At 37.8% G+C, this 25,527-nt stretch overlaps 1 protein-coding gene across 1 annotated transcript; it reads right to left on the reverse strand.

Moving 5' to 3' along the window:
* Positions 1-581: 581 nt before the first annotated feature.
* Positions 582-25,527, reverse strand: LGSN (lengsin, lens protein with glutamine synthetase domain). The gene is made up of 5 exons (XM_075497294.1): positions 25,427-25,527; positions 19,145-19,204; positions 17,015-18,011; positions 5,263-5,441; positions 582-3,005 (listed from the first exon to the last, which is right to left on the reverse strand). Exons 1-5 carry the CDS (start codon positions 25,454-25,456, stop codon positions 1,806-1,808), a joined length of 2,466 nt encoding a protein of 821 aa, XP_075353409.1. The 5' UTR covers positions 25,457-25,527; the 3' UTR covers positions 582-1,805.

The raw sequence follows: 25,527 nt of genomic DNA on the forward strand, positions 1-25,527 counted from the left end.
TAACCTGTGTGAGTGTGGGACTAAATAATGAGTATGATAAGAAAGCTGTCTGAGCAAGGAAAGTATTTTTACAGGTGTTTTCTGCCAAGAGCTTGTGAAGATGAGAGTGGGAAATAACCAGAAAGAGAAGACAGAAGACAAGTCAGAAGACAGACAGATTTCCAGAGCCCCTGAAGAAGTGTCAGGGCAGCAAAACAGAAACATTTTTTCAGAATGGGAAAATCCCATTCCACACTAGACCTGCCAAAGCAAATCAGTCTGGAGCAGAGAAAAATAGTCCCATGATCTGGGGCACCCAAAAAAATGTGTCAGGTGAATAAGGGAGAGAAGCAAACCCACCCACCAACCACAGACTGAGACAAGGGAATGCATTTATCATGTTTCCTTAGATTATTTATTTCCTCTTGCTACCTGAGTATAAAGTGACTTCTTTGGAATCCCACAAAGTTTTAGCATACCAGGTGCTAAATTTCAAGTAGGGCAAGAGTGGAAGATACATCAGTAGGCAACTAGCACATTTCTGTTCACACCTTCTAGTTCTGCAAGTTGACAGAAGCATTGACTGAATCTTGTTTTCACTCCACTGATGACCAAACGCTTTCACTCACAAATTCCTACACATAGATCAAAACATTGTGACAAGATAAAGAACGTCAGAAATCACTGTTAATGTGGAGGTGGGGTATGAAACAAGGGTTATCTTTAATAATAAAGGATGGCAGCGGCAACAGTAACAAAAACAGAGAGCAAATCTAAAACCCACCTCCTGCCATTCCAAAAACTATTTTTCTTTACACCAGCTGCCATTTCTAATTTTAGGATGGGTCTTCTCTTCCTCTGTTTTAACCACGATTTGCCAGTCTCTGAATTCATATCTTCACTCGTTCTTTCTGTTTTTAACCTACTCTTTCTGTTCCTCTCTTCACAGTCATCCTCATCCTTGATAACATCAGGTTTCCCACTAAAGTCCAGTTTAAGCTCTTAATTCTCTGGCTTCTTTGACCTTTTTTTCCTCATTTGCCATTCAACTCTGAATTAACCCATTAACTATCAAAACAGACATAATACCTGCTCCTTTTTTATTGCACAGTGGCTCAACACTCCTGGCTTTCTATGAATCATTCCCTCTTCAAGCTACGATTTGGTTTCTTTTAGTATATTTCTCTGCTATAAATCTTGCAAACTTCATTCAGCAGCAGAATTCCCGATGTATAGATTATTTTATAATCCCTCCTGTCTTTTTATTTATGCCCATTAAGGTACTGATTCCTGACTCTCAGGTTCTACAGCCTCATTCCTTTGCCCCTCTCTCTACGATGTTCATCATTCTAGCCTAAGTCTTAAATAAAACTCAGATTCTTCTGGTTTAGCAACCCTTCAGCTACTGAATAGGCTGGGATAAATCCTATAACCATGCTGAACAGGAAATTCCCCTCCAGTTTTCCTGTCCCCCTGCACCATCCCTATTATTCCTACTTTTCTGCACATTATACAGTCCTATTACAGTTGTACAGTTGCTCTTCTCCATTTCACCTTCTCCTTTCTTCTTTTTACCAGCAGGTCTATTCACTTAAATTGAAAAAAAATACTGGTTTTTAAGAGCCTATTAATGTTATTTCGTGAATATCAGCTTTGCACTGTCCTGAATGTATACAGACAATAAAATGCAATCACCATGTATTACACAAAGGAGGAAAAAAAATCCCAAAGCATTAAGAACATTTTTAAATATATTTACTGCTTTCAAAATTCGTAGCCATTCACTGTATGCATTTACACAGCATCACTACAGAAGAGTGCTCCTTCTAAATAAAATAACCCAGGCATTTATTCCTTTCGCTATCCATTTCTTCAGTTTCTAACTCATAATGCTTCATGGCAACAAAATATCGGATAAAAGTTTCACCTAATGCTTCCTTAATGCACGAATCTTTCTCAAGTGCAATAAGAGCATCTTCTAGTTTCAGAGGGACTGACGAATGTTTCAGATCAGCAGTGTGATTTTCTTCTCGAAGCATATCATCATACCTAAGTCCTCTTTTTACTCCATCTAGACCTGCAGCAATAGTAGCAGCAAGCACCAGGTAGGGGTTTGCTGTAGCAGAACTTAATTTATTCTCTATGTGAGTGCCTTTTCCACCATGACATTTGACATTAAAGGCACAGCTGTTATCATTATATGCCCATTTTGCATTTACAGTCTCTTTTGATTCTTTACTATATTTAGAATAAGGCTTACGGCAGCTAGTGGTAGGAGCCATCAAGCAGCTGATAGCTGCTGTGTGTGCCAAGAGACCCGATAACCAATTTTTTCCAATATCTGAGAGCTCCTCAACTCCATAACCAGCAGAAAACAAATTCTTCTGGCCATTCAAATCCCACAGGCTATGTGACAGAGCCCCTGAATTGTAGAATCCTGATTCTGAGAAAAAGCTAGCCACGTAGTTATACTTCTTAGCCACCTCTTTAATGCCTGTTCTAAACGTGAAGGCACTGTCAGCAGCATCTATGCCAAATGCTGGGTGAAAAGTGATCTCCATTTGCCCAGGCCCACTGGAAGAAGAAAAGCTTTCAATGTTGGCACCAGCATAATACATTCCTTCAATGAGCTCCTGAATGAAAGTCTGGTCATGGTTATTTAGTATCGTGGCTGCAGGAAAGGATATTGTCTTCGAATTTACAACCTCAGTAATGCCATAAATACAAAATTCATAAGTGAAGGCGGAGTGTAGAGAAAAGCCATTGTCCTGAAGCTGGCTCAGCTGTTTCTTGGCAATGTGCCTCGGTGAGGTCATTAGGGGGTTGCCCAGCACGGTGAAGGAATCACATATCACTCTTGCAGTCTGCTCAGTCCAGGGCAGAATTCGAAACGTTGATAAATCAGGGTTCAGGATTATGTCACAATTAAAATTGGTTGCATTTATGTAATCTAATTCATTATCTTTAGGATTCAGGGTCAGCTCAAGATAACTTCTGGGCATGGTAACACCATGGATTGCTTTCTCCTAAACACAGAGCAAAATGACAGATTACCAAATGAGAAAAGAATTCAACAGCATTTTTATGTATGTAAAATAAATAAAACTCAGATTCTCAGTAAGAACAACAGTATTTTTCCTAAAAGAACACTAAAATGCAGTGATCACTAAAGTGGAGGGCAACAGCCAGTTACTGTGTCATTATGAAGCAGAACAGCCTTCTACAAGATTGGTATGAAAACCCTGGCATCAAGTATCCCAATGGTCATTTTTTAAATTTCCATAAAGAACTGAAAAAATGTTCAACACCTATCTCTCATGGTCTTTATACAATTATGGGCATCACTAGTTAGGTGCAAACTTTGCAAGTCAAACTTCTATCTATAGTTACTCTATAAGGCTTTCATATCCTCTGAGCATTTCCTTTACGTAGATCCAAGTGACCACACAAGACTCATGGCAATATGAATTCAGGCTGTGACTTCTCTTTATATGCCATAACACATACCTCACCATTTTTCAGATGCAAAGTTTAACTGAAAATTCTCACTTTCTGGACTTAATAAGTTTGGGGGTAAAATGCAGGGAAGCACTTCCGAGTGAGAAATTATTCTAGTGTTTCAGTACTCCCCTTCTAGGTAGTGAACAGGATAAACTTTTATTTTCTTCTTCATTTGAACAGAGAGCTTCAGCTTATGCAAATGAAATGTAGCTAGGACCCCATGGAAGGATCATCTACCTTCAAACAAGCACCTTTACAACTTACCTTACATTCAAACCTTTAGCTGCTGAAAACTGCGATTATGCCAAGTTCTATCAAGTGAAATTTGGCTCATGTTTACATCTTACCTTTATTTTTCTAGGGGAAAGTATTGTCATCTGAGTGAGCAGAGGAGATAGAACGAACCTAAAAAGGGGCAAGCTCAGAGCTGAAAAAACCAAAATTTTGCCTATCCAGATGGAAAACTGTTGAAATACTTCAAACTGCATATGGTGGCTTCTCTTAAAATAAATAAATAAATAAAGTCTGCCTTCTCTTAAGTAGGTGGCAGTCCAGCGGTAGCAATTCTCCCTGTGTTGCACCCATAACCAAAACTGCACATTGGGGTGAATACTGATCCAAGATGTCTAGGCTGTCCATTTGTCACTGAAAAGGTGTTGAAGGTGATTACTCTATAGTACCACCTCTCCCTCCTCCAACCCCCCACCCAAAAAAACATTAAAAAAAAAAAAAAGGAAATTACTCTCAGTCACTCTGTATGTATACGTGTGTGTGTGTGTGTGTGTGTGTGTGTGTGCGTGTACACAGACACATTTTTAGTGTCCAAAAATTTAGACTGCCATCCAAAACTCCAATTTGTTCAGATGGTAAGTAAGGTAAATACAAAAGCTGTCTTTGAATAAGCTGATCTAATTTGACATAGCAACTGAAAGAGAAGTTGCAGCTAACCTACCACCCCTCACAAGAATTAAAATGACTGAGAGAAAGTTTATTTTGATAACATCCAAATGACATCAGAGAGAGCAATTGTATCTAGATGACACAGGTGCAGTTTAGCAATATCTAAAAGGGAAATAATGAAAACATGGCTTAGGCTTTAGAAGAAACTTGAAATAAAAGTGCTCTGCATCTTTCCATGTTCATATCTTTTTTTGTGGTCATTCAGTAAAGCTTAAAATGTTCATAGTGATATGTGAGTGAAAGTATAATGTAGTTATGCACATGAAGTATCACAGGAGCAATATACTGAAAAGGCTGATCGGCAAGGATAAACACGGTGAGGATTGCTTCCTAATTTGGTTCTTATTTCCTGAATCATCAATATGGCAAATATTGCTATTAAGTCATCATGCAACCCAATGGTATTTTCTTGCACGATTGATGACTATAAAATTTCTCACAGCTAAAGTGATTTTCATTCAGTCATCTTTCTTTTAGTGTTTACTCCTTTCTTTTTGCAATTTACTGCTGTTCAGTATAACAAAATCTTTATAATGCATTAAACGTGAAAAGATAATTCTGAGAAAAGGCATTATTAGAAGTTCAAAGAACTGAAATTACTAGCCTTATTTAATTACATTACTATTTGGGGGTACAGAGGAATAGATGATTGCAGTGATTAAAAAAGTCCAGATCATTTGGGAACATTAACAAGCGGAGGGGACAGATAATTTGTTCTAAGTTTGAGTTTCTGCCTGCACTATGAAAAAAAAATATAAAATATAAATTAAGGACAGGGCCATGAAAACATATAAAGGTACAGCTAGAAACCAAAAAACTTACGTGAAAAAAGCGAGAAGGAACAGTCTTTGATCTTGATACACCATGGAGGTCTACTGATTCAAATCTGACAAACTGTACGTTGTCCCTGGCCATCTGCTGCTTAATAAATTCAATATGAGAGAACAGGTGAAGGAGAGTTGGACTTCCGAGGCCGTTTACATCAGGCTCTCTGCTGGATGCTATAAGTGAAGAGGAATGTTCACGTCAAACAAAATAATAAATGCTGGAATACAGGCTGTTCTCCTAAAAAGCACAATAGTGGGAAACTACAACATGGAGTGTAAAAACAAAAATAAGAAAAATATATGGATCACAAAACATTTTTGTAAATAAACACACTTTTTTTTCCCTGAGGACCTGTATAAAATCCCTTATTTTTTGAATGGTCTATAACTCAAATGTTTTTTCATGTTGGTAAGAGAAAACAGGGGAATCATGCGGTAAAGCCAGGAATTTCTGAGGGATACCTCAGCTGGTTTGTTGGGTGTTTTTAGGAGCACAAATAGCAGCTGGATACCTATTTCCCACTTAAAGCTGATAGAATTCAGATGCTGTATTTCTTCCATGCCTTTGAAAAGTGCGTGGATACAGAAACATGATAGAAAGGCCACTTGTCTTCTACTAAACCTTTCTCAAGACCTCCTGAGGAGGCCTGCAGTCTTCTCAATGACAGACAGCAGACTTTTAGGAGAAGTTTATGCATTTATGCACTTGCTGTTATGGAGTTGTCTTCTTAACAGTATTACAGAAGCTGTAGGACTGTATAAACTTCTTGACATGAAAGCAGTAACATCTGCGTATAACTTCTGTAATGGAGCAGAGAGCTGGGCACAGCAACTTCCTTTCACAAACCTCTCGATCTCTCAGCATGCTTTTCTTTTGAGTTTCTGTGTATTGTTATTATTCAAGTTAAACTACATAAGGTATTAATTTCCATTTAGTACAATAAACTAACTAGATCAAGGATAAAATTTAATATTAAGATATGAAAAAATGTAAGAAAATACTTCTTTCTACATTTCTGGGAGGAAAGTCCTCCATTCTTCCAAGGAAACTGAGAATATAATCAGATGAATGTTTGCAGATCTTTCAGATACACAGTGGAAGATCACCAACAGCAAGCATTCATCACTACCCTTCAAGTGGTAGTTAAAAGCTTCATGCTGAATCACAGAATCACAGAATCACAGAATCATATAGGTTGGAAAAGACCTTTAAGATCATCGAGTCCAACCATAAACCTAACACTGCCAAAAACCGCCACTACACCATGTCTCTAAGTACCTCATCCAAACGTCCTTTAAATACCTCCAGGGATGGCGACTCAACCACTTCCCTGGGCAGTCTGTTCCAATGCTTGATAACCCTCTCAGTGAAGAAAGATTTCCTAATATCCAGTCTAAACCTCCCCTGGCGCAACTTGAGGCCATTTCCTCTTGTCCTATCAAAGCCTGAGGCACTACGAAGGTTGGTGGGAGCCCTTCAAATCTCTCCAGTACCAAACTACCCAAACTGGAGTATATCTGCTTTAGCAGTAGCCAGCAGGCACAAACACACCTTTTTTGGCCTCTCCTTTGGGGCAAGTAGGACTGCCAGCTGTGAGGCCATAAGGAGGCTCTCCAGCTAGCCCAGCACAAGGCTGTTTGATTATTCCCTGAGAAGGCAGCAAACTCATCCACAGTCATAGACTTCTTGGAGCCTTTGAATATTACTGGAGCATCCTCCAGCTTCAGATGGCAAGGAGGTGACAAGGTTACTTTAGGTCAGTAAAGTAAGAAGAAATTACGTAATAACAGTGTTCCCTGAGGAATGACGGGTGAAAGCACAGGACAAAATTTTAAGTAAATATGAGTCTATAGGAAAACAGAGTAAAAATCGAAATGGTAGAAGCAAGAAAAAAATAATTTTGTCACATCCACTTCTTGTGACATCTTTCCCTTTGGTCTAATTCAGCTGTAAACTGCTTATGAAAATAGCTTTTTTCCTCTGTCTTCTATAAACACTAAGGCCTTTAAAAGATGAGCATTAAATAAAGAAGTCCTGTTTGAATATTTTGTGTAACACTCACTCTGTTACAGATGCTGCCAAAACGTAATATGAATATGTAAACTGGCCTTGTCTTGCGTATGTCACCCAAGTAATGGTTATTTGAATACCACTTCAGTCATCCTGTAATGTTGTTTTACAACATAAATGTTTATTGACATTTAGCAGATTTGACCTCTTTATAAACCTGACCATCAATTAGAAGTTTATTAACAGCTGATAAACTGTGGCTATTTATTAGATTAATAGAATTAAAAAAGATGTTGAAAATCTTCCTACAGATTACACTGAGTAGCATTTTCTTCAACTCCGGAGACAGAAGCCTGAGGTTTTTGCCTTTGTAAAAGCAGCGCTCAATCCCTTATTCTACACATGTTTAATTTCCTGTGCAAAGATGGTAGACATTTCTGGTCTACCACCTGTCACATGGAGATTTTTATGTCTTTATATTATTCAAAGTAAAGTTTGACTGGCAACCCTTGACATCAGAATATTGTCAACTTTTGATGTAAATTTTGCAAGTATTTTTTATAAGGTCCTGAAATGTTGCTTGTTAAGCTTGCATCTACTGAACAAACATTTTTCAGGTAAAAACATATAATTCATTAAAAACAACAACTTTAGCTCTGACCCAAGTAATCCTTTAAATCAGTATTTCTAAGAGATATAAATGATATAAAATCACTATCTAAGAAAAACACAAATGTGATATGCATTCATACTAATGATGTATGAATTTGTTTAAAAAGTAAAGCTACAAATACACTTAATTTAAACATCTACCATTGGTAGGTAATTTTCCAAATTTTATATATAACTGTTGTCTTCAAGCTAAAGTTATTTGAATAAATGCATAAATACATAATTAGATTATATGAAAGAACATAAATTAACAGAAAATTCCTATAAAGTAATGTTTTTAAAGAACATTAAGCAAACAAAAATTATTAACTGAAGAAGCAAGAATTTATCTTCTCGAGTTCGACTTGTTATGATTAATGATAGATCCTTCTAAATTATGAGACTAAAACTTATATATTGGTCTAGTATTAGTCTAGAATTAGGCTATATACCAGACTAGACAGCCCACTAGTCAAAAGACAGATACTTATTAATTTGCAATAGCCTTTATCCAAAATCTGTTTAGAATCAATAGAAACACTCCCACAGCTTTCACATACTTTTCAGAGGCAGTTTATCTTTTATGTCATTTGCAGATTATCTTTTCCATTCGAATAATAAGTTTCTGTAAATTGTATGATAGATAAAAAATATCATCATGACTTAATATCTCTGATTTTGGAAATATGAAAGGGGATTTGTTTCTTAAATAATATTTAGTGAATAACTACTGACAGTACTTACTTTTCTCCAGCACAGGTCCCAAAATATATTTTCTTGGTAGCCACTAAATATATCACTGGCAAACTAAGTCCATGAAGCCAATGATGACTAAAGTTTGGAAAGGTATAGTAGGGAATTGAGTACTCTGTCTTTTCCCAGTTCGTACAGTCATTATCCAGAGCATTAGTTACTGAAGATAAGGTAACTAATAAATAAGTATTGGACAGGTTTAGCTGATTTAGATACACAGTCTAAAAGTTTTACATTCTTATGAGGGAGGATTGTGTTCATGAGTATAACTGTTTCCCTAGCTCTCTGGGCCTCTAGACATAACTGCATCCTTATTTTCATTTCAGAAAATGTACTTATGGAAACATGTATGTAAATTTCACAAGAAGCTCAGATTTTGGTTTAGATTTTCATTTTAAAAATAAAACATAAATCCAGACTGGCCGTCTTAAAGCAGAATAGTACATACAGATCCTTAGATACCTATATCAAATCAGTAGTACACAGAAAAGCACTTAATGTTTGTTTTTCTGTCGTTCTATCTGTATTTCCCATTTAAGTTACCACTGAGAAACAATTAGTATTACTTATGTTTCTTTTGTAATTAGTACAAAATATCTACAAATATAAACAAATTATCCACATATTTAAAAAAGATTAATAACACAAAACTAAAAATATTACCAAAAAACCTCCAAATTATACAACTTATTATTATTTCTAGTGGAAGAGTGATGCCATTCTTAGATTATTAATATTGAAATCATTCAGATTGCTGAGGGCAGCTGACATGGGGCTAGGGAAATAGTTAACATCAGCTTTATCTTCTCAGCAACAGAAAAGTGCCACGACAGAAGAAAGTGCACATGCCCCAGATCAATCTGTCATTATCTGCTTGTTCAAAGAAATCCTTTCCCGTGGTCCCTTATTAAATCACACCGCATCTAAAGCAAACAATTTCTCAGCTCTATAAGAGGTGATTGTGTCAAACTGATGAAACGAAAAGAACGTGCTACATGTTGCCAGGGGACTTGACAATGACAGGAACAGGCTGACCTAACAAATGTAGTAATATTGGAAACTCTTCACTGAGAAACACGACCACCAATGTAACGTAAGGCAATAACAGCAGACACCAGCCGGTAGACTCCAGATACAAATCATGCACCGGAGAAGGAGTTGTGTTTCCATCAGTCCTCCTCCAGTTTCTTCCTCCCATTCTGTCTCCAGCTGTGCCAGGTATACTCCCTCCTGAAACGACCCTGCTGCAGCCACGAAGCTGCTGGGCACCCTCCTCCTGCCCCACGAGACAGGGTCTGGTCATGCCTGACTCCCACGCAGCGTCACAGCGCACGTCTCTGTGCTCTGCGGCACGTTGTGGCACCTGTTACCGTCTCAGAGCAGCAGAGAAATAAAAACCCTTGCAAGCGTAGGAATTGCTATGCCAGCCGAGGCAGCATTTCATCATGCTAGAGCTGTCTTTGGCATCGGCTATTAACAGGAAAGGCAAGGCGTTCTTTGCAAAATAATCTGTCTAAAGAGAATGGGGTTTGCAGTTCCTCACTAAAAAGGTGGTCTTGTGGTTAGGAGGAGAAGGGTTAATATCCAAATTTGTCTTAATTTCTTCTTCATCCTTAGAAATCTAACACAGGGTGCTCTGAAGATCTATGTGAATATTGACCCCTTTTATAAAAACAAATACCTTGTGCTGATGATAGCCACTGGCAGTGAGTCCCACAGGGTAATCACACATCTACACCCTTCTAAATCCTACGGAAATTCCTGTCAGTGCTAATTTAAATATGTCTGCTCATCTTTACAGGATTCTGGTTTGTGTATATAAGAACAGCCAGTCTACTTGGTTTGGCCAGCATGTTACTTACTGTTCTCATGTTTGTTTTCAAACATTAACAGTCTCTATTTCTCAAACCTCATATCACAGCTTTTCCTATGCTAGACATCATTCTTATTGCTAGTATTTAAAGCCTCTCATTTCTATTCCCATCTGGTTTTTAACATGGTAAGTAGAAATGAGTACTGGGTCACATCTGAATAGTACTATTGACGTGAATACTGATCAGAAGCATTTTCAGTTGAAAACGTTATGTAATTTACATTTCTTTTTCACCCAAAAATAGTTTCACCAAAAATGTTTACTGATAGGTCAGTAAAGTCTTTTGTTTCTGCAGTAAAGTACATTAAAAGGTGTTTCCTACCTCTTATTTTTGCTTCCCTACAAGACCCCTAACAGGGGAATAAATATGTAAGCATACCAGAACCTTATCAAAGCATGGGAGACAGCAAATATATTTCCCTGATCTGTTTGATATTGATACTTTCAATGTTTTTTCCATCTGTTTCTTTGTCTCATGATAGTCTGCTTTCTTTTTTAGTCTTAACTGTGAAGAAGGCTTTTTTACTGATATGCCCATAGAGAAGCTCAGCTTTTTTGCATGAGTTTTATAGCTAATTTAGAGACTAATGAACAGCTTCAATCATCCGTGAATTATTCTTTCCAAACTCTATGACAACAACATGACACAGCTTCTCAGAGGATGTACATCATCAAGAATTGAATACAAAATAAGATTTTATTTCTCAATAGATGAAAGATAAAATAAATCACCCATTTTTTTCTGTCTTCCAGGGTGTTTTATAAAAATGGCTCTTCTGTATTGAATGAGAAAATTATCACAGTTTTATAGAAAGGTTAGAAAATATTCCACCTAGGCAAGAAGATTTGAAAACAAAATATGCAGGTGTCTGAAAAAAAATTAAGGTGAGTAATACCCACTGGAACTACCTAACTAATAATCCTAAATATGATGGACCTAGAGTAGCACATCCTTCTTCAAACTCAAACAGAAAATTTGCATTTAAGGAAGGAATCACTGAGCAAAGTTCCATGAACTGAGGGATGCACTATTGCAAACTAGATGGCCCTTTCTGGTCTAGAAATGTTTGACCTAATTAAAAAAAAATCAAGTGAGAATGAGTGAGAGCACCATGTTAAATGGGAAGCAAGGTTATTTAGGGAAGAGAAGATTTTGCATAGTATTGAAGGTAAGGACTAAACTCTTCTTGAATATGTTGTAGAAGGAGAGGCAGCTGGCAGAGAGATCAAGCAGAAAATGCATTTCACTTACATTAGGTCTAAATTAATTTTTGGCAACCTTTCACTATTACTAGAAAGAAAGTAAGCATTTCCAGTGGGTGGGAAGAATTACACCTGAATACACCTCTTTCTCTCATAGAGTCACAGGATGACTAGCTTACTACAGGCACCACAGTCAGATGAGTTGGATCTCACCCAAAAGGGGACAAAACAGATCAGAAAGGTAGGATAGAAGTGCTGTCTGAGCATTTTTGTTTTGTATAGATTGAAGGGAAAAGATGGAAAATCATACAGAGTCACAGAGCAGGAAAATTTCCACTATTGGTATGGAAGATAAAGGACTTAAGAGTTTTGGTTTGCTTTAAAGGAAAATAGCTGCTCTTAGAGCTTGTGAGGTTAAAAAAATAGCAAGTTGTATATAAGCCAGTTCAGAGGGAAAAGGAAAGAAATAGGCAGAAAATATGATGGTTTGTTCAACAGAAAATAAGGGCAATTGAGAAGGTTTAGAAAGGAGCTGAGATTCAGCCCTGCTATGTTCAAGTTGAGTTCAAAATGTAGAAGAAGAAATTTTAGAAAAAATTTATTGAACTGCAGATAGGGCATGAGGAAGGAACATGAAGGAACAGTATGGCTTTGCTTTTTCACTTTAGGAGAGATGCAAGAACAGCACCGATTATGTAAAATACAAAGCAGAGGAGAGTAGCAAGTGAAAAACACAGTCCTAAGTAACCCCAAAAGTAAGACGTGGTTATTCTGCAGGAATGACTGCAGAGACAGTGAATATGAAGTACCTGGAGCTGGAACTTAGGTATTTCTCCTGTATTCACTTGTATCTCCTGATTGTCCACTTACAGCTCCCGAAGAGTCTCTGTTCCTATTTCCTCACCACTGACTAGACTTACTGAGCAGAATCAGTGCGGACAGATATGCCTCCTCCAGGTGAGCACAGAGGACAGTGAAACCCCAGGGGGAGTTCAAATTTTGTTAAAAGTGTGTGGGCAAACTTTTTAATTTCAATGGAGCAAAAAGCCTAGGCTTTTTTTTTTGTTGTTAAAGTCATCTTTTACATACTTCTGCCCCTCAATACCAGGTACTGTCCTTTTTAACTGCCTTATTACCAAAAATAAGAACTTTAAACAAGAATTACAACATGAGTTATTCATTGTAATGGAAAAGGGAATTGCTTATAGGACTGATGAACTCCACTCTTAAGTATGAAAGATAGCCTGTTAGTAGCAACTTGGTATGCTTTTCTTTAAAATTACAACTTAGCAAAGGAACTTAGTGTTTGGGGTCAGCACCCGCATAACATTTCATGCGATTCTTGGAGTGTTCAAACCTTCTTTTTCTGTGCACTTGAAATTTCAACAGTTACTAGGTAGCTACTGATGCCTGCAGGTATAGCTAAGTTATATTTTCTTTCTTCAGAAATTTCCTTCTCCCTCCTACAGTTCCCGACCCTGTCCTGGTCATATTTACATGGCCTCACCTGATGTATGCTCAAGATGAGCCCTGTTGAGAGGACCTGCTCCTGGAGCTGCTCAGGTTTCTGGGGGCCCAGCTCTGCAGCCTGCACTCAAGAAGATTTGAACAAACTTTTTTGTCCCCAGCTACAGACCAAGATGTACAAAGGGAATTTGAAGCCTCAAGTGACAGCCTGATTCCAGTGTGTTGCCCACCTACAGCTACCTGGAGGTGCTGTTGTCTCATAAGGTCCAGAAGAGAGATTTCTCCTAAGCCTGTGTGGTGCCACCAGGCTCTGCAGGTCCCTCTGACCATACGCAGTGCGGCTGGCTGCTGAAGCCACCTGCAGTCCTTGACCCTGGCAGCCCCCTGTGACAAAGAGAACCCCGACAGTGTGGTGTATCATGTTCCTTGGGAATTTCACATTGCTCAAAGTTATTTTCTTTGGCTTCTTCTCTGGCTACCATGGTATAAATACTCTAATTTAGTAGCATGCAGAGCAGCATGTGATAACATCTGAGTTCAGAGAGGTCAATATACACTTACGTTATATACTATATGTACTATACATATAGTACATACATGCATTCATGTGTATGTGTATGTACATACTATGAAGTGTTATATAATACTATATACATGAAATGTCATCTGAATTTTTACTGCTTTGAAGCCTCTCTCTTGGTCTTCCAAGAATGCAGGCACCAAACGGCTTAAGAAGCACCTGATTGTTAATGATTACATACCAATTTGCAGAAGTGAACATCATTATCATATATAGATACTTATGCAAATAAAATTCATAAATTCATGTTAATGCAGTCAGTATATTCCCCTAATTAGCTACACATGTTATTTTCTGTCTTTCCATGGTGATGAATTAAATTAGAAGAGCTTTAGCTTTAGCTTCAGCTCCAGTTTCACTGACACTGTCCAACTAATATTTTTCATATTGACCAAAATATCTTGCATGTCTGTCTCTCTTCTATTATTTTTTTTCCTATGTCCAAGCACTTCTTTTTACAAAAGAGCTGACAAGCAATGGACAAAATGCACATGCAGTAATATTTCCACAATTTGTAATTAGATTTTTCAAAAAAATATATGGATTTATTATTTTAGAGAGATGTTAACCACGTAACTAACATGACTGTATTTTAATCCTCTGCATTACACTGAATCACTAAAGCTCAACTACATGTCTTAGCCTTTCTACTGCTGACCTCTAGAGATTGTCCCTTAACTGTGTACTTTTAGAACAATAAGGTATATTTCTGCTTTGGCCATGGCATCCAAATGTGCATCGTGCTCAACATAGCAACTAAGTAAATACACTGAGCAGTGTTTATATGATAATAATATATGTATGTATAGTCATATAATTTCAGTGCTTTCCTACTTTGTATTCCATATTAAAGAAACGATGAGAGGAAGAGAAAAATTTACTTCTTTATATGTATTTTTTAAATTAAATGTTTGGAAAAATTTTGGATCAAGATTTCTGATTTGAGCAAGTTCAAATATTTGAAAACTTGCAAAATACAAGAGGTTGTATTTCAGATCTACTCCATGTCAAGATATCTTTAGATACAAGACTTCTGTTCAGGCACTTTGGTAACTAAAATATTTAAGATAATATTTCAGTCATAAAAATAAAATATTTAAGATTTTATCTATTATCTATCAATTTATTAAGATTGACAAATCTTAATAAATTATCACTGACAGCAATGAAATACTGTTTATGCAAAGGCTCATTAAAGACTACAGAATGTTATCTAAAACTTTCTTCTCTTCAGTTAAGTTATTGAATGTATTCAATGAAAATTAAATTTCAAACACATACATTTCTAATTAAGTAGAAGCTATTTCTGTGCCTTCCGTTTACTAGTGGAAACACATGCTGAACCCTACAGTTTGCTTGGTCAAAGCCAAATGGAATCCAATCCTCATGAGATTCCAAAAGTGTTGGGTTTGGATATGTTTCTGATGAAACAAAACGGTTTTCCCCCACTTCCCTTCATAGTTAGTTCTCATCTATAGTTCTCTTACAGTCATTGCTATTGCCAGTGATACAGAGTAGGATTAACCCCAGGTAGCTTTAGGTATTTCAGAGTCAGGCAAATAATCTAAACTACTCATCATGGGACTTCTTCCCTATTGAGTGGAAAGAGATGCCCACCTCCAGAGGTCAATTTCTTATCAACCCCTAATCCTCTTTGAAGACAAATGCCTGTCTTTCTCTACTGACGAGGTAATAAGCTTGGATTAGCCACTTCACTTTAAGCAGCTAAAATTGGGTTGAAATATCCCCGTGGAATCTACAGTTAATCTCATCAGTTCCCTGTACCCTGTAAATGGTGTTATGACAAAGAATAGTTATTCCTATATTTTAAAATGTATTTGCTGGTTTTGCAGACAATGAGAAAACAGTAGTAATCTAAATTTGACAATGCATTTCGCTAGCCTTTCAGCAATGCAAAAAACAATGTCATGTAATGTAATGATTACAGTGTAATCTGGAAAGGGAACACCATCAAGTGTAGGCTCAGAAATAATCCTCTAACCTCTTTATTCTAATAGGCATGAATAGAGAGTGCTTTGAGCGCAAAATATCTTTTCAAAGCTTTATATTTCTCATGCAGTGCCCTGAGTTAGCACTGATAATGTTCATGGATATCTTGTTCAGACTTGTTCAAACTGGGTAACACAATATGTCTACTGAGAAATCCTGCTGTAGCTAAGAACACTTGATATAATCAAATTGTCTGTTTTCAGAGTACGTATAATGATATTTCTACCCATCTGAAAGGATACGTTAAAAAAATCAGGATAACTTAATATTGTTGTACAAATGTAATTGCTACCATTATATTTTATTATGTAGTTAATGATGGACAAGGTATTTTATCAACAAAGAGGTAAGATTCATATTTCTTGCATCAGTGCGATAAGTCAGAGGGTAAGTTATCTATCCTGGAAAGCTGATAATATGATCTGGGCCTCGTGCTCCTGGAAATGTATTAATCTCATATCTATTCAACTGGCAAATTGTTGTTTGTGTGTTTCCTGGTATAGACACAAAACAATGAACTGCTCAAGCCCATTACATTATCATAGCTAAGAGTAGCTTTCAGTTTTGCTGATCCAGCTAGCCCAGAAGTATAGCCTTTACAGTTTCAAAGAAACCACAGCCTATTAGTAGCAATTAATTGGCTCTATAAACACTTCCAAAATGGACTTATTGAACAGCATGAAGATAAGTGGAAGTTCTCTGCCTCATTTGCTTTTCTTCCCCTATAGTTTATATTAGATGTTTTTGCATTCCAGTCCTCTCACAGGATAGATAATTGAAAACATCATCCCTATATGGGAGCAATTTCCACTGCTGGAAATGTTAACGAAAAGGAAATTTTAAGAAGCCTAGATGCCATCAGAGCTTTGCAGTGTCTAGCAGACCTTTGGGAAATGTTGCCTGAGCTCAGTTTAAACAAGGAAATATTTCAGTATTAGTGAAAAAGACATGACCACTTGTGCGTGGCAGTTTTTGGCAGGCAGCTGGGCTTCGTAAATGCCTTAATTAACAACAACAACAACAAAAAAGCAGCATAGGTGTAGAGTACAACTTCTGATCCATCCCAATCACACAGAAAACACAGGTGTCAATTCTCTCATGCGCTAGCTCTAACTAAAGTTTGCAGCTTAACAAAACCCCACGAAACAACAGTAGCATTTTCTTTAACAGGACAGCAGGTGATGTTTAAATATCCTTACCAGCGTGGCCTGCAGAGGAGTCAAACTGAATCTCGGGAGCCATGCTTTCTGCATGTGTAGAAGCTGCCGGTAGTCTCAGAACAAGTTGATCCACGTCGCTTCCCACTGGTTGCTGCTGATCAGATCCGGCAGAGCTGAGGACCAGGAGAGGTTTGCTCTGCTGCCCCACTCCCTCCTTGTGGAAGCTGTGGTACTTTCGATTCTCCTCTCCAAAATGGGGACTAAAAGTCTCAAAGGGTCGGCCCTGCTTGTCAGCTGTTTTCTCCCGGGGCTTCGAATTTTTCTGAGAAAAAGTGCCACCCACCTTGCCACTGTAATTGGGCTCATAATCAGGCAGAGGACCTTCACTCAATAGGTTTTTCAACCCTTGCAAACTTCGTTTAGAAATGTCAGGTGCCCCTCTGAAGGACTCTGCAGTACCGCTTCCTGGTGTGATTACAGTACTGCCCAGGGAGCCCGTCTTTGTCACATGAAACTTGACATCTTTTTCTTCCATTTCACCCCGTTCTTCTTGCTTACTCTCTGCCTTCTCACTGTCATCTCCCCCACGTGCTGCCTCTGTGCACCCAGCTTTCCCCGCACTCCTCGCAGGTTGCACACCCATAGGCAGCTCCGTTTCAACTGATGTATCTATTTCCTTGTGCATTTTTCCTATTATGCCTTTCCCAGTGTCAGCATTTTCCTGGATTTCTTGTGTTTCTCCAGACACATCTTCTTTCACGTCACTGCCAGTATGCGAACTGTCACGACCCCCTCTGTCCTTTTGTACTGGAGGAAAGCCAGTCAGGTTTTGAAGAGGCTGGGGTGATGGTGGTTCTGAGCAACCAGTGGTTGCTTGAAAGGGATAAGGATCTGGGATTTTTGAGGTGTGGGACAGCTCCATCTTCTCATTTTCTAAAGGAGGAACATGCTTTGTAGGACCTTTGACTCCCTTTTTCTTTCTGAAACCACATATATTGTTGCCATCAACTTCATCATTGTCACTTTCAGATGTGTTCTGTAACCAGCAATAAAATATACAACCAAATAACATGCATGAATGAAACAGAACATGGCAATGGAGTACTACCACCAGCTGCATTTTCCTTGTAGCACTTCCATTACTTCTTGCTGATGGCGGTCTCTGTAGACACTTACTGACCCTCAAATTCTGATATTTTCATAAAAAAATTTCTCACATAATTCTTTTTCTTATGTTTTAGAACAAAAATGGTGGAAATGCCTTAATAACATAGTTTTTAGGTAGATTTAGTAGATTAAAATATAAGACATTGTACACTGTGTGACATCATTTGTCAAACATGTACCCTTTAAATGTGAAAAAAATGTATTTTAGTAATTACATTTAAGTATATTCTTGCTCATATTAAAAGCATTTGTATTTATAAAGGAAATTTATTGCCCTGAAACACAGAACACTGGCAATCCATATAAGTATGGGGAGCGAAACCTGAAAATAAAGAGCTTTTAAATTAATTACAGGATCTAATTTGGCCAAATAACTGAACTTCCAGGGCAGTGGTCAAAAGGACAAACCCATATTTGGATGTGTAAACAGGAAAGAACCAGAAGACTATGTTTACCTTTATATATGGCATTGATATGATTTATATTGTAGTGCTGGGAGCACATTTTAAAATGGATGTAAACATGTGGAGAAGGTGCAAAAAGGAGCTACAAAAATTAATCTGCTTGCATTATCCCAAAGAATATCAAGAAGTGTCTGTATCATTGTCCCTCCTAAGTATCCTGATCCTGCCACAAGTGTGATTAATCCAATGGTGACAGGGAAAAGGACAGGAAATCAAAACCAGATACATTCAAATTAAAAAATAGCAGAGATTTTAATATTATGGGCGATTAATTATTTCACAAACTGTCAAGGTAGGGATTAAATTCTCCGTCTCACAATGTCTTAAAAAAGACTCCGTAATATGGTTTAACCAAAATATAAATCACTCCATAGACAATCACGAATTGCTATATTGCTTATGAATACCTGCTCAAACTTGTATTTAAGACTTGGTAGCTTAATCAACAGTCCTTGGTTTGCTTGGGTTGGGCTGGAATTAAAACCTGTAAAAACACCTGGAAATCAAGATATATCCTCTGAATGAGACCGTTCTTTACCTTTTCCACAAAGGAATAATCTGCACTCTCTCCAATTTCTGGATTTCCAGAAGTAGGGATCTGCACAAAAGCAAAGTGAATGCCAGTCTGGATAAAGCCAAAGAGATTCCTGTTGGCAGACAAAAGCACGTAGAAGAACAGGCAGCAGCGTCTGATGTGCATATGGAAGGAAACAGTTACATGGCCTCCATTAAGGTCATTAACACCTCCCTTCTTCTATATTATTCCTATTTTCCCTATTTTCTCATTAGGCTATTTTCCATCATTACCTAGTCAAAAAAGGCTTATGACCTCTCCTAACACAGAGATCAGAGAAATATTTCCTTCCTCTCTCCCCCTTGCTCTAAATTTCTGCGACGTGCTGTACTGACAGCTTTGGGAGCTCGCCAGGGCATTGCTGCTAGTATGGAAGGCAGCTGGCTGCCAGCTCTGTTGGGAGGACAAGCCACTCTGTGCCTGTAACTCCCATGCACGTGTCTCAACAGTGACCTGCTTGTGATGCCCGCTTGCAATCAAACACAGCTACTGGCTCATTCACAACAGAAATCCTTGCTTACCTCAGTTTTAGCACGCCGTTTTTAATGAATCCATTTCTTCATCAAAAGGCTTTGGTTTATTCCCATAATACACCCTACAATACCCCATAAAATAATTCTGGGTGTATTGCTGATACCTCTGCACGTTCATGAGTGCAGAACAGGCCTACTTCCTATAGCTCTGCATCATTACGAAATAGAAATGTAATGAAGGAACATTCCTGAATAATGAAGCAGGCAAAACCAACTTATAATGGAGAATTATAATGGAGAATTTTAACTTCTCTATTAGTAATACAAGAAAGTGAATGAACCTGCGGGAGAAACAGTAGGGGTAGAGGAACCCGTGTTTACCAAATGGAAAACCCTAAGTAATTTTGAAATAAAAGAGGCATCAAGTTAAATTTCTAGATGTATAAAATTATTTTCTGAGAGAAAGAAGAGTTCCAGCTATGAAAGCTATAGTCGTAAAAAGATTGTATTTTCTAATGAATTTATGAAAAATATTTACTTAAATATCTTTTGTGGCAGAGGTTGCCATCATTAAAATATCCTGCTTTCCACTTTATGAAGTTTTCAGAATTCTTTTGTTTCTTTTGAATAACTTGAAGCCAGTGACATAATCATGACACCATCTGCATTTCTGCTTTGTAATGCATTCCCACACTCTGTGCTTAAAGATAACCATTGCAAAGTTTAATGTTAGACGAATTTCTTGCCTGTTGTCCCTATTGTAGATCTCTGAAAAATGTTCAGCGTAATGACTGAAGGAAAGATGAGCACATCCTTTTGTATAACACCTATATACTGAATTCAGACAAACAGTAGTTCATGTATCAAAAGCAAAACATCAGAAAACCGCCTGTTCCCATAATTAGCCATTCTAAATGGTTTCATGAACACAAGGTACCATCCCCACATTATAATCCTTACTAAAACAAATTCCTTCTGAATAGAGATGAGCAGGACGAGGACTGACCACTTGTAAATTTGTTAATGGAAATGTTCGTTTGCAATAGAACTCTAATAACTAATGTGGCTATAGTACTCTGCAAAGGGTTTATTTTTCATAAAGAAATTGTGACTATGGTACTGTATTTTGATCATAGACCTGAAAGAGATACTGCACCTATTGTTCTTAAATAAAAACAGTGATCATTTTTACCTTCAAATAAAAAAGAAATCTCTTACAGAGAGCAACCTATGCATTACTTAAGATCCTCAGCAAAAGGCACACTGTGACTTTATGCGTGAGAATGACTCTTCATTTCTAAATAAACTCAGACATTTATGGACTTTCATTTAGAAATCATTCACAGTATTTTCTGCAGTGAATTAAACGGTGCTAGATTTGTTGCAAGGTACAAATACAGCATCCCTTCATATTTAAGACAGTCATACGCATGAGTTATGACACAGCCTTACTGTCTATTAGTTCATGCGGTGTCTACCATCAGAAAAGGCCTAGTACTTGGGCACAGAGGGCAGAGCAGCGAGGAAATAGTACTTAAGAATTATCTCTTTAACTTTTTATTTCTAGCAAGTTTTGTTTACAGAAGACAGGGATGATTAAGTAAAATAGCAGCTTGAAAAAGTTACAGAGCAAGTGAGCTAGATACAGATTGTGACTTAATTTCATGGAACCATTTGTCCTGCTGTGCCGAAAGGAAAGCAAAACAGTCATGGCATTAATATGGCAAAAGTTCTCATTATTTTTTATTTTATTGCTGAATGTTCCTACATTTTTGTTGCTGTGTGGCAACAGTAACAGGAGATACTAAAGCTACTTGAAAGTTCTTTTAGTCAACATTTCTTTCGGCATCATTCAGTTTTTGTTTGCTTGTTTTCAAATATTTATTGGCACCCTAAGTGAGAGGTCTTGAAAGTTTCGAAATTAGCTTCTCTTTCTTAGCAAGTGAACACTTGGGTGGTGAGTCAAATATTCTTGCCAGAAAGATTAGGTCCAAAATATAAACAGTGTGGCCCACATTATGCAAGAAATCTGAGATTTAGATTTTCTTTCTAAAAGATCTCTCTGATGTTAACCATCATTGACAGGTATTAGTACTCCCCCAAGTTCTGATTTCCATCAGGACTTCTTGCCCCAGTGCTGCAGCTCGTGCTGGTACATCGATGCTCTCTGCACTGGAGGTTTACACCTGGTAAGGCTTCAGTAGAGGTAGACCAGCATAAGTTCTACAACAGGCAAGAAGAGTAGGGGTGGATCAGACTTCATTTCCCATTATGGATAATCTCAACTTAAACAAATAAGAGCTTTGCTTGTCTTCACTAGATACCTACTGTATCACTTTGGGTACACAAGAGTCTGGACGTCTGTGACTATCAACAGAGCATAAGGGCTACGCTTGTGCATTACAGGAGTATATCAGGGCGCCATGCAGGTAGGAAGAGGAGAGAATAGAGGAGAGTATCAGCAAGCAAATATTTCAGCACAGTGCAGGTGAAATTGCTTGCTCTACTTAACCCAATTACATGCCACTTCTGGCATGCCATCAGGCTCCTACAGCTGGTAGACATTTTATATCTTGTGGTAATACAGAAAACATACATCTAAAGCATTTTTTCTTAATCACTTTGCATTCACTTTTCGGCTTTGTACAAGCTCTGAAGTGGAACATTAACTGTATCATGAAATACAGCACTGCCAAAAGGCAGTTCATCTGTAAACCTGCCAATCAGCAAGCTGAGAACATTTGGAAATGTAAAGCGTTGCCTTTGGGAGGAATAATAAGTGCTGAGATTTCTGGTGTGTGAAACACAGGTGAAAATTCAAGGCAACTCTTGAACTTTTGCCTTAAAAGGATTTTATAGGTGACTGAAAATATATCTGTAATGTTCTATGAGACAAATTCAGAGCTGCAGAGGGGACCTTCTATTTTTTCTCCTACTTTTTGTTTGCTTCATGACCTCAGGCAAGACTGCAAATGCTATCAGGGTTTATAAACCTCTCTCAAAAACATATTGACAAAAAGAGACAGGGAAATGAGAAAAAGAAACTTACACTATAGCATTTGAAATGAAAAAAGGGGAGAAAGGGAGTTAGTTTAGAAGATGCTCTGAGTAACTGTAGATGAATAGCTGCAGAAGGATTTCTATCACAGGAAAAGGTGAAAGAGGCAAGGTGCAACTCTAGCAGGAGCTTTTGTATGTCTAACCAACAAGATAACCCAATGTTCCTGCTACTGGCTACCCAGAAAAGTGATGCAGCCACTCAGCAAAAAGCACTGGGGTCTCAGTTGCATTCTTGTTTTCTCCTTTATTTCAGATCATTAACCAATTTTAGCCATTATTTTAACTAACTTTTAAAAGGTCAAATTGTGACGGTCTTCCTGAGTTGCTGCTAAAGATTTTTCAAGAACGAAAAATTAATTTTGCAAAGAAAGTAAAAAACTAAAAAATCTGGTATAACTAAGAATTAGAAAAACATGGGAAACTAAAAAAGTCCTCCTAAACAGAAAAGTCAAAAATAAGTATGGTTTGGTTGGCTGAATTTTTATTTTTGAAAAGTTAAACTGCTTCACTTAGGTTTGAGTTTGTTTTTTCTATCATATAAAACAATGTTGAAAAACTGAAATGAAATTTTTCCAATTTTAAAAAATCTAAAAATATTGTTCAAGTTATGTTGATATGTGATATTATTCACATTGTTACTTTCAAAAGTAACACAGTTTCTCAAAGTACTTCAATTGCTATGGAACTGTAAATGCTGAGGAACTTTCTCTGGCCCACTTTGGCTGTTACCAGGTTACCCTTTACAGCTCCCCTACATTGTACTGTCAAGTTTAATTAATCTTTTCATGAATCATGAAAACAAATGGTCATGAATCTCAAAAACGAGAAGTTAGGTCTTAACAAGAAATGCTGCTTAAGACCTTAGACAAGAGTGCCCATAAAGCAAGTACACCTCTGCCCAAGTGCTTTCTCTGCCCCTTCCCCTGACAGATGGAAAACATTGCCCAGCTGCTCCCCCAGTAACCAGGCAGCGAAGGAGCAGAGGACACAGGAACAAATTTTCTACTGCTGGGAATTAATGCAGCTTCAGTGGAGTCACTGGAGCTACACAGATTTGTACCAGGAGGGAATCTGGCCCATGGAGTTGTAGGGAGGACAACACAGACACTTCCAGGGAGTAGCTCCAGGCACAGAGAGGGGTTTTGGCTCTTGCACGCAGCGCTAAAACAATGTGTGCTACAATAAACAGACACCGGTGGCTTGTAAGCTGGAGACACGAAGATCACAGCACATCGTCAAGATATTGCTGTGACTAATTTCTCCTTCAGTGACCGTGTTTGATGAAGTGGTTCTTTGAGAGTGATTTACTGCTACAAAATCCTCCCGGTGAAGGACCCGCAAGTGGCATAAATATTAGGTACATGTGATTATTTTGCATTTAGAGAAGCTGAAGCACAAGCTTGCCATAGGTCACAGGAAGATGCGTGGTAATGTTAGGAGCAGAAGCAAAGTCTCCTTCCTTCTTTGAAACCTTGAAATATACTCAAGATTATTAACGTACTTCATGTGAAAATGAATGGAATGAGTTTAGCTCGCAATATTGTGTCACTTATTTTCACATCTGACATCTGCCTTTATCTGCTACTCCAATCCAAAGCCTTCATACTATGTACGCAATTATTAGGTAAGCTCCTCAGGTCATTGATTCTCTTGCCACCTCAAAGCAGCAGAGTTGCCCTTGTGGCAAGGTTCTTTGCAAATACTTTCCCTTGTACTATGCCGCCTGTACCATGTAAAAAAAATCCCTAAAGTAAGATAGAGTCTCAAAATGAAGAAGCTGATCCTGCCTTCACAGTGATTTGGGACCACGAAAGTACACTGGTGGTGTCATCTCCAATTTGCAGCACTGTAAATGAGATCTAAAAGCAGGATCCATTTAACAGTTGACTAATCCTCAGGAAGACATTTGCAAGACTTAATGATCTACAGGACTTTTATGTCTAATTTCTATGACTCATTTCATAGACAAAGATGGTCTAGGAGGCAGTCAGTGACTCAGAGTAGGTGCATCTCTGGCATATAAAGTATCCATTTGTTCACCTTGATAAAAATGTCTAGTTGCCTCAGGAAGTCTTCCTGCACCATCACTTCCAAGCCACATTACATCTTTCTCAATATTTTTAATGAAACATTTTAATTTCACGTTTTCACAATGAGATCTTCTGGACACTACTCAAAATAATAGGCACATTTACGTTTTTTTTACTTTTTTGAAGTATATATTACAACTTCAGGACCAGAATCTGTTTCAAAATGCACTCATACAGAAACTGAGCATCTCCACTTAGGTCGGTAGCCTGACTCAAGACTGTCACTTTCTAATTCAGGTCAGAGTCTGGCCCACAAATTGTAATGCTTTCATTCACATTAATGAAGCCAATCCGTTTTCCCACAAATATTAGTGGGATCAGATTTTAGACCTCTATTTCTGTTACTTTTGATAGAGTTATAAATCAAAGACATAGGAAGTTAAAATGTGTTAATTTGCTTCTAAAAGCAAATTGGGGGGGGGGGGGGGGGGGCGGGGATAAATGAGAAGCCTCTCTTTGACCTGCATTTGCTTCAGAATTAGACCATGCTCAACATAAGCACATGAAGAGCCTTGCGCACAATCCACAATGAAGTATTCACTCACTTGAAATCTTGAAGTGGATGCAAAAAGTATTTTATATCAGCGTATCTGCTTGGAAATCATTCACAGTCAGTCTCTTACCTGCTGAGTAAGATCTTCCTTTTTGTTCATGTCCACTTCATTCTAGTTCAGGTCACCATTAGAAACGGCCTAGTAAAAATCTAGTAGAAAGACATCCTGTA

The sequence above is a fragment of the Mycteria americana genome, chromosome 3 (genome assembly GCF_035582795.1).
Source record: "Mycteria americana isolate JAX WOST 10 ecotype Jacksonville Zoo and Gardens chromosome 3, USCA_MyAme_1.0, whole genome shotgun sequence".
Lineage (NCBI taxonomy): Eukaryota > Metazoa > Chordata > Aves > Ciconiiformes > Ciconiidae > Mycteria > Mycteria americana.

Excerpts from the sequence above, each read along its gene's own strand:
- LGSN (XM_075497294.1), bottom strand. The coding sequence starts at position 25,456 with ATGAACAAAAAGGAAGATCTTACTCAGCAG. Across the intron at positions 19,205-25,426 it reads AGGAAGATCTTACTCAGCAG|ATCCCTACTTCTGGAAATCC; the intron begins GTAAGAGACTGA and ends GCTTTTGTGCAG. Across the intron at positions 18,012-19,144 it reads ATTATTCCTTTGTGGAAAAG|AACACATCTGAAAGTGACAA; the intron begins GTAAAGAACGGT and ends TGCTGGTTACAG.